Source organism: Platalea leucorodia, assembly GCF_965183815.1.
Source record: "Platalea leucorodia genome assembly, contig: HAP1_HAP1_SCAFFOLD_118, whole genome shotgun sequence".
Classification (NCBI taxonomy): Eukaryota; Metazoa; Chordata; class Aves; order Pelecaniformes; family Threskiornithidae; genus Platalea; species Platalea leucorodia.
Window position 1 is genome coordinate 274949 of NW_028121417.1, and position 9433 is coordinate 284381.

Consider the following 9433-nt stretch of genomic DNA (forward strand, 5'->3'; position numbering starts at 1 on the left):
CAGGCAGAGCCTGTATTTCTCATGGCACATTCAGCCAGCACCAAGCAGAGTTTCAGAAATGGAGCTGAAGGAAGTTCTCATAGAAAAGTAAAAAGGGGGTGGGTGTAGAAAGGGGAGCATCTAGGAGAAATGGCTTTTGTTTTGTTTAGAGAAGTCTCCCCTAACTTCTCACTGCATTTTCCTCCTTGGACAGTCACTCATGACCAGAAGCAGCAGATGTCCAACATAAGCTTCATTACCGAGTTCCTCCTCCGGGTTTTCGCAGACACGCGGGAGCTGCAGCTCTTGCACTTCTGCCTCTTCCTGGCCATCTACCTGGCTGCCCTCCTGGGCAACGGCCTCATCATCATCGCCGTAGCCTGTGACCACCGCCTCCACACCCCCATGTACTTCTTCCTCCTCAACCTCTCCCTCACAGACCTGGCCTCCATCTCCACCACTCTCCCCAAAGCCATGGCCAATTCCCTGTGGGACACCAGGGCCATCTCCTACTTGGGATGTGCTGCACAGGTCTTTTTTTTCTTTTTCTGTGCTACAGCAGCGTTTTATCTCCTCACCATCATGTCCTATGACCGCTACGTGGCCATCTGCAAACCCCTGCACAACGGGACCCTCCTGGGCAGCAGAGCTTGTGTCCACATGGCAGCAGCTGCCTGGGGCACTGGGTTTCTCTATGCTGTGCTGCACACTGCCAATACATTTTCCCTACCCCTCTGCCAAGGCAATGTCCTGGACCAGTTCTTCTGTGAAATCCCCCAGATCCTCAAGCTCTCCTGCTCAGATGCCTACCTCAGGGAAGTGGGGCTTCTTGTGATTAGTGCCTGTTTAGTCTTTGGGTGTTTTGTTTTCCTTGTGGTGTGCTATGTGCAGATCTTCAGGGCCGTGCTGAGGATCCCCTCTGAGCAGGGTCGGCACAAAGCCTTTTCCACGTGCCTCCCTCACCTGGCCGTGGTCTCCCTGTTTATCAGCACAGCAGTGTTTGCCTACCTGAAGCCGCACTCCTTCTCCTCTCCATCCCTGGATCTGGTGGTGGCAGTGCTGTACTCGGTGGTGCCTCCAGCAGTGAACCCCCTCATCTACAGCATGAGGAACCAGGAGCTCAAGGATGCAATGTGGAAACTGGTGACTGGATGGTTTTATGCAGCAACAAACTGCCCATCTTCTTCTGTATATCACTCACAGTGTAAAGCACTATAGGCCCAGCCTGACTTTGGTAGTTTGATTGGTTTAGTTTTTAGCTTTTCTTCGTTGCAATAATGTTGTCCACAAAGCAATGCCATTACTCATACCATTCCTAAGTCAGTATCTACCTGTCCTGTGTGACCCAGAGACTGTGTAATGATGAGCCGTGCTCTCTGTGTTTTAAAACAAAATAAACGACCCTGCAGTGACTTCTTTGTCCCAGGTCCTTTACTGAGACCTTCTCTGGAGCTGCAGGGGCAGTGCCTGTGTGCAGAGGTGGAGGGGAAGAGAGTCCTGGCACAGCAGCACTGCCAGGCAGCACCAGCACTTGGTCTTTCCGAGCTGCTCACTTTCCTCTTCCACTCGCTCCTTCTGAGCCCTTCTGTTGGTGTAAGGCCTGAGAGCACTGGCAGCTTGATATAGTCCTGGTGTGTGGCAGTTTGTGCCAGCAGGCGGGGACAAGCAGTGGGTGCTTCTGTGGCAGAGCTGACGTCCATAACAGCATTGCCATCATGAAAGGGCAGTTGCTGAAGGCTTAGGTCTCACCCACTGTGGACAGCTTCATTGCAAATGCTCCATCACGCTTCCTTGGCTTTCTGGCCTGTCCCTTTCATTGCATGCTATCAAAGGAGGTGGCCTGCAGAGCATCTCCCCTGTGCAGTCAGAAGGGGTTCTGCAAGCATCAGTGACATTGCCCTCGAGAAGAAGGCGGCATTTTTCACCTTTCACAAGGCACAGAGCACATCTCAGGAACATGAATGCACTCGCTGGCACACACACACAGCATCCAACTGGCGTTTTGCCCGTCTGTTTGTCCATCCAGGCTGCAATGGCCTAACTTGAGTAGAAGGCTATTGAGGGAGACCACACCAAGAGCCCTGCTGAAGCGGAGGTAAACGACAGCCACTCTTCTCCCCTCATGCACCAGCACCGTTACTTCACCACGAAGGCAATCAGGCTGGCGAGGCATGATTTACCCGTGGGGAGTCCATGCTGACTGCTGGTGGACATGTTCTTCTCTTTTAGCTGTCCAGAAATGTCAGCCATGAGGAGGCATTCAGTGGCTCCCTCCTCACCAAAGGGAGCTTGTACAGCCTGCGCTTCCCTGCCTTGCACTTTTGGCTGCCTTCCAAGATGGGTGCAGCACTTGCTTGTCCTCACTCGCATAAGACCTTCACCAGTCCCATGACCTTTCAAAAGGGACACTCAAAGAAATGCCAGCCTTCCCCTGTAACTCCATTACCACTATTCTGCCTGTTATACAGTGTACCTAGTTTCACTAGTCTTTCATACACTTTCACCTATCCTGATAGAGTGGCCATTTCTAAAATCATCTTTGTGGATGCAGACTGCCTAGGCAAAGGCCCTTGCCGTTTTTCTCCAGTTTTCTCCTCCCCTTAGTCTTTGTTCCTTCAGACACCTCTCACCTATGCAGCTGCTTTAAGCCCCAGGGAGTTCAAAGCTTGCCTGTCTTTCAGTAGTCTAATTGCCTCTTTAACCAACACTTTAGTTGTTTTCCTCTCTATCTGTTTGCACCTATCTATCTCTAAGCATTTCTCATAAGATTATCTCTTGTAGAAAGGTAACCTCCTTAGAGGCAGCTTGTACTTAGCATATGGATACAGAGGGTGTTTTTTTCTTTGTGAAACTTTATCCTTCTTTTCTTTTCTTTAATAATTGAAAATAGGAGAAATTCTTCTGTGCCTGTGTGCAGCCAGTTCTCGAAGGAGAGCAGGTGGGAGATGGTGCAATGGAGCTGTGACATCCAGCTGCAGAGATCAGTGCAGAAGTCTGATGCAAGGAACAGTGATGCAAGTCCCAGGGGGCCAATGTCAGAAATGGGGAGGTTTGGGAGGTGAGGAGCAAAGTTGTCCATACAGTGGCAGACCTCAAGGGACCTGTCCAGACCTCCCGAGCGGACACTCAGGATCATTAACACCTGGAGAATGCTTCTATCACCTCTTCTTTAACCTCAGAATTCATACAAAATATTCTTTAAAATAAAAGATCATTTTTATTAGATGGACTTTGAAATCTTTCTCCTTAACTCCCCTATGAAACCCCTCTAATTAGCTGTACAAGTCGTGAAGACTTGGAGAAAATCACAGGAAGAGACAGGGCTCGTTAGGGATTTCCGTATTTTAATGAGCCCCATGGTGTATTTGGGGCTGAGGCCTTGAACCTCAGATACGGAGAGGAGATTGAACAAACTGCTCCAGAAGTCCAAGTCAGAAGCAAACCCAAAGTACCTTGAAGCATTAATGAGTCCCATGAGGACCATTACTGACAAAGCCTCCCCAGGGACTCCTTAGAGCAGGTAATTGGAGGCCATGATTGCAGGCAGGCAAAGGCTCTGTGCAGGCAGCTGTAATGCTGAGCAAAGCCTTTGGTTTCTTTTGTGAAGCAGAAAGGCCAAGCCCTTATCCGCAGGCCCCGGGAAGGCAGATCCTGTCCCTCCCGCATGGCTCAGGGCTCTTCCTGGGGGCAGTGGGGTGTGAGGGTGAGCAATGCCAAGTGTAGGAAAACTGTACAACACCTCCCGGCCTCCCCAGGCAGGGCTGAGGAAGAAACAAAGGCCAGAGCCTCAAAACAACTTTTGCCTGGTAGGCCTCGGTGCCGGAGGCAGTTGCCATAGCCAAGAGGACAAAGACCTCGGTCCTCTTGGGCCTTTCAGCCTTGCTAGAGCCCTTGGCCACATCTGCTGCAGGCTGTCCTACACTGTCCCATGCCTGCACCTCTTTCCCTTCAGGCTCTTGACATCCTTCTTGCTTTCCCACTTGCTCTCAGCCCAGCATTTCTATATCTTCACTGAGGTCTCTGCACCCTTGCTGGCTTTCCCTTGAAACACAAAGCCATGGGCTGATCCAGACTCCCTCTGGGTCACCTCTTGCACCACAAGGCTACCCTTTCAGGGACATTTCTTCTTCCTCACATCCAGTCTGAACCTCCCAAGCTGCACTTTGTGGAGGCTTCCTTCTCTTCCCACTGCCAGGAAAAGCTCCATCACCTCTGAGGCCACCCTTCAAGCAGTTGCACGCTACTACTAGAGTGCCCTGAGCCTCCACTTCACCAGGCAAAAGAAGCCCAAGTCCCTCAGTCTCTGCACAGAGACCCAGACCCCCATCCTGAGATGCTGGTGGGCAGAGGCTGTTGGGGGGGTTACCCGGAGGGCAGGGGCACCAGGAGGAGCGCGAGCCTGCTGCTGTACCTGCCATGGCAGTTGGGCAGTGTGGGGCTGGTTAGGGGCAAACAGCATTCTGAGGGGTCCGTCCCCATGGCGATCATTCCGCCAGCACCTGCTTCAGCCCGCCTTGCGATGCTTTGATTTTTCATACCACAACAACTTCCCACCTCCATGATTTTCCATCCTGCTGATGATTTCGTGCCCTCAGTGTGGGTTTCCCAGCCCCACCATGGTTCCCCGTCCCACTGATGATTTCCCATCCCAATGATGGTTTGTTATCCCAGTGGTCTCCCATCCCAAACATGATGTTTTGGGGGAGGCGAATTTCCTGTCCAAGGGGAAGGGATGGGGCCAGCCCCAGTGGCCCTGTGATGCCAACATGCCTGTGCTGCGCCATCCTGCCCTGGTGGCTGGGATTGGGGGGTGGGGGGTGGGGGCACTTCTGGGTTGTTTTTGTCCTCCCCTCTGTGCCCTGGGGGGCAACTGCTGTTCCCAACTGTGGTGGAACCGGTGCCGGTACCGGTACTGTGTGGCCATGATGGGGAGCTGTCCTGAAAATTTGGCAAGTGGGCTATGCTGACCGAGGAGAGAAGCTGGGACGCAGAGTATAGCATTACAAGAGGAATTCTTGCATTTGTGCGCGTGAGATGTCCCATTCAAACTGGGGCACCACAAATGCAGTTTTACACACGCTTCTTATGCCTTTCAAGCATTCAGGTCCAATGCAATTTAACCAGTCCCTGCTGAACACACACACAGGCTGCTGTTCTGCAAAGCAACTCTAATTCTGTGGCGTCATCATCCATCTGCTTCTTTCTTGATCTTGACGTCCCTGGAGTGGGTCTGGCTGCAGATCCTGGTCTCTGATGGCAGATAAGGGGAGGGTTTCACAGAGGTGTCGGAGGGGCTGGGATGCTGGATGAGCTGGGTCGTCCAGGGGCATCCTTTCTTCTTCAGGGTGGGGGCTGTCCTTCTCCTCCTTGCAGTGAGCTGGGGCCCTTTGGTCATGCTGACTGAACCATGACTGTGCAGTATACAATGTCAACTAGATGTTTATCTGTCTGTCTTCAGGAACTTGGTCCAATTTCATACTCTCATGACTAATTGCTGCAATAGTTAGGGCATGAGATTTTGCTAAGAGAGCCCCTGGGGTGTCCCTCTGTGGGGGTCCCCGGGAGGTACTTGTGGGGGTTGCTCGTAGATGGGTGGGAGCTGCAGGTACTGGGGGCGATGGTAGCAGCGTGGGGTGGGGATGCTGTTCCTGGGGACACCGGTTCCAGCCTGCGGTGGGGATGCTGGTGGTGGGGCTGTCAGCAGCAGGACGGGGCAAAGATACCAGGGGTGTTGGTACCAGGCCGGGGAGGGGATGCCGGTTCCAGGGCAGTGGTTCCCGTTGGGAACCGCAAGGTGGTGCCGCCTTTCATAGGGGTGGCCGCCTTTCACCAGGGAACGAAATGGAGGGACAAGGAGCACTAGTTCAGAGCCAGCCTGTGGCTGTATCTTGGGGGCAGATAAAATTCATGGGAAATGAACCTGTAAGAGACCAGGTGCTTTGCTCCACAAATCTCACGGACACAGTCCTGTACCTGGGAAGAGTGGAAAAGAAACCCTCAGCAACCCAAATGTGCCAGCCAAAGCTGGGAACAGGCACGCTTACAGCCCTGGGCAGGTTTTTCTTCATCCGGCTGGTGCAGCTCAGGGAGGAGGTGGGAGCTCTGACGGCAGATGAGCAGCCCTTCGCCAGCAGGGCATGGGGAAGCCCAGGGGCTGATGGCTGGGGGAGGTGTCCGGGCCATGGCAGCCATGTGGTCTCGAGGGGACACATCCCCATGTGGGCCCATGTCACAAAGGGGAGGTGATGCGGCACCCACCCGGCGCTTGTGACCTCACCTGGCCAGGGCTTGGAATCCTGAAGAGCAGGCCAGCGAAAGCCAGTTGGGCTGAGCTGCCATTTGGGATAACTCAGCTCCTTCCATTGCTACTTGCGTACCCACTTTTCCCAACCATTTATCGTTTCCTGCCCACTTCTCCTCAGCTTCCGTCCTCGTTCAAAGGTAATTATGATTTGACTTTCAGGACACATCATAGGGTAGGTAGATATGGGAGAAAAGTATAGGCTGGTCTGTGCCTTCCGAGCTCTAGGCTGAGCTATTACACCTTTCTAGGCTGGCCAGATACGGGCTATCGGTAGAGCTCCTGTTTGCTAATTCTTATATTTCTTTACCATATCCCAGGATAGGTAAGTAGGGGGGTGGCCGTGTAGTCTGAGGCGTTGGGCTCAGCCTGGAATGACAAGAAGCCCACCCTGACTGATGGGGTAGGAAGGGAGACAGAAAAGGAGGACGGCAAAGGCAGCCGTTAAAGTAGCGGCCAAAAGCCGGTCACTCCTGCGTACAAGGTGGGAAAGTGTGGGCTGGAGACCAGAGGGCTCTGCTGCTAACGCTGGCCACAGGTAAGCAGCAGGTCCCCTTCAGGGAACGTGACACGCAATGCAGTCTGTCAAAAGGGCCTTGGTAATTGCTGTCAATTGGAGTCCTGTGACAGGGACAGCAGGGCCGTCAGCCTGCAGCTCTGCAGCGCTTACAAGTACCACTGAAACACTCCTGATGGCAGACGTTGATCTGTGGGTTTCATTTGGAATTTGGAATTTTGGAATTTTTTTCAATCGTTTTGTTGAACTACAATTATTTGTTTGCAATCAGCCAGGCTCACCCAGGTGTTTTCAATTAGACACGGGAAAACACGTTTTGTCCCTCCTCTGCCACGATGGACAAGACTTTGGAAGAGGATGTTGCTCGTAGAAAGATCTGACATCAGTAGGGTTACCTTCTGGGCTAGGGACTTGCTTGTTTTCATCCAGTTACAATCAGGAAAAGGGAAGACTTGACCTGATAATCCAGTTCAGGAGTCTAGAGGGAAAGGAAGGTAGCCCGAGGCACAGAAATCAGAGTGTGGGTTTCATGGCGTTTTGGCAAAGTAAGCAGGGCAACAGACTCTTTTCCAAAACTGTTTCTTGACCACTCATTGTCAATGGCAGTGTTAGGCTTCCCCCAGTGGTTCTGTGTCGGAGGGTAGAGCTGCGTGTCCTGGGGGCTCCTGTACAGAACTTGACTTTTAAAAGATGCTTTTGTGCAACCACATCGTCTCATCTCTTTTCCAATGTCGTCTCCCTGCAGCCATTGCCGAGGGAATGGCTCTGCCACAGAGGATCCTCTTTCCCCCGGAGAAGCTTTGCATGGCCTGGCAGCAAAGACAGGGAGCTGGAGCAGGCCTCCACAACCTGGGCAATACGTGCTACCTCAACTCCGTCCTGCAGTGCCTGACGTACACACCCCCTCTCGCCAACTACCTGCTCTCGCGTGAGCACAGCCGCTCGTGTCAGTACTTTTATGAACAGCTCCTTGCAAATCTGGTGGGCTCTTCCCAAGGATTCCCAGCACCTGGAATGTGATTGAGGACAAAAGCAGCCCTCCTCTGTCAATCCCCCGAGTTGGTGTGCTTTGAGCACTCAAGCCTAGAAGCCCCTTGTCCTACCTCGATGTGTTCGTCCTCAGAAAGGCACCTCTTTTGAGGCCCCGCTCTCGGTCCCTATGCCTGCAAGTTAAACTCTCTTTGCTTCTTGCACAGAAACCTTTTGTCAGTTCAGCATCCCTCTGAAGAAAGTTTTCTGTGCACGACAATGTCCCAGGCTCGGTGGGCCATTGGCACCTTGGGAGAAGAGGGGTGGGGGCTGTCCTTGTAACTTCAAGGTCTCCATTAGGTTTCCCACTGCTCTGGATATCTTGCTAACCTGAGAAGCTTCCCTCCCTCCCTTCCTCTTCAGGTCGCCAGCAAGGCTTGTGCATGATGTGCGTAATGGAAGCGCATGTTAACAAGGTCCTGCATTGCTCAGCCAGTGCCATCCAGCCTTGGACTGTAGTCAATGTCCTCCCACGTGAGTCATTTCAGGTGCTTTTACAGGTTTCCTTCCCTTCTTGTCCTCGGGGGACAACTACTAACTTCTTCTTTCTTAGGAATAGGAGAACATTTCCAGCATGGCAGGCAGGGAGACGCCCACGAGTTCTTACGCTGCACTGTCGATGCCATGCAGAGAGCTTGTCTGAGTGGAAGCAGCGAGTAAGCACAAGCAAATTCCCATTTCAACATGCCCAAGCCCTTTGGACTCCTTGATGTACTCCCATCAAGGAAACCCTACAGCCAGGGATTTCAAAGCAAAACTCTTGGAGGAGATAACTCTCTGCCCTACTTCTGAGCTCCAATTACCGTTTCTTTCCAGCCTGGATGTCTCTTCTCAAGCAACTACCGTCATCCACCAAATATTTGGGGGTGTGCTGAGATCCAGAGGTACTTTTCCATGACTATTGCTCTCCTTGGAACTGTCTGTGTCCTTCTCTCTGCCTGTGATAAACAGCTCATTGTGTGACTGGCGTAGCAGGTATGGAGGCCGTAAACCGGCACAGTCAGTCGACTTCCCCTGTCGCTGAGCATTTTGATTTGCCTTGCAGTCACGTGCTTGAGCTGCAAAGCTGTTTCCGATTCTTATGAGGCCTTCCCGGATATTCCTTTGGATATAAAAGTAAGAGGGTTTATTACTGTGATTCAAGACATCCCAAGGCCACTGTAGCTGGTGTAAAAACAAATACTGCAACCCCAAGAGAAGAGAGCTTGGTGGTGGGTGGGAAGTGGAATGGACTGTGTCCTTCTGGGGAGGCCATGGCAGTGGTCTCCCTCTAGGTGCTGGCTTTAAGCTGGACAAGCAGGCATTATCCTCCCTGCACCCTTGAGGGACTCCCATCCTTCTTCCCTTTGCCCTCCCTCAACACCCGTCTGGCTCCCAGGCGGATGGGTTGTGTTGTTTTCATTACGATGAGCCTGCACCCCATCGGTAGCTGAACTGAGTGGTGCCACACAGAGGTCACTCTTGATAGCCCTGGGCATTCCTGGGAAATGAGGGAAATGGTCACCATAATACCCTCTTTCTGCCTCCTTCTGGACACTGCTTGTGGGTTCACAGTGGGTCTCCTCAGCCTCAGCTACCTGGGCCTTCTTGGCAGCTCTTAGCTAAGT

The 9433-nt window shown here is 52.5% G+C and overlaps 1 protein-coding gene across 1 annotated transcript; it reads left to right on the plus strand.

The window, feature by feature from the left end:
- Positions 1 to 216: 216 nt before the first annotated feature.
- Positions 217 to 1197, plus strand: LOC309603512 (olfactory receptor 14A16-like; the record flags this gene model as incomplete). Its single annotated transcript, XM_082338344.1, has 1 exon — positions 217 to 1197. The coding sequence occupies one exon, from the start codon at positions 217 to 219 to the stop codon at positions 1195 to 1197; it is 981 nt and encodes a 326-aa protein (XP_082194470.1).
- Positions 1198 to 9433: the final 8236 nt, after the last annotated feature.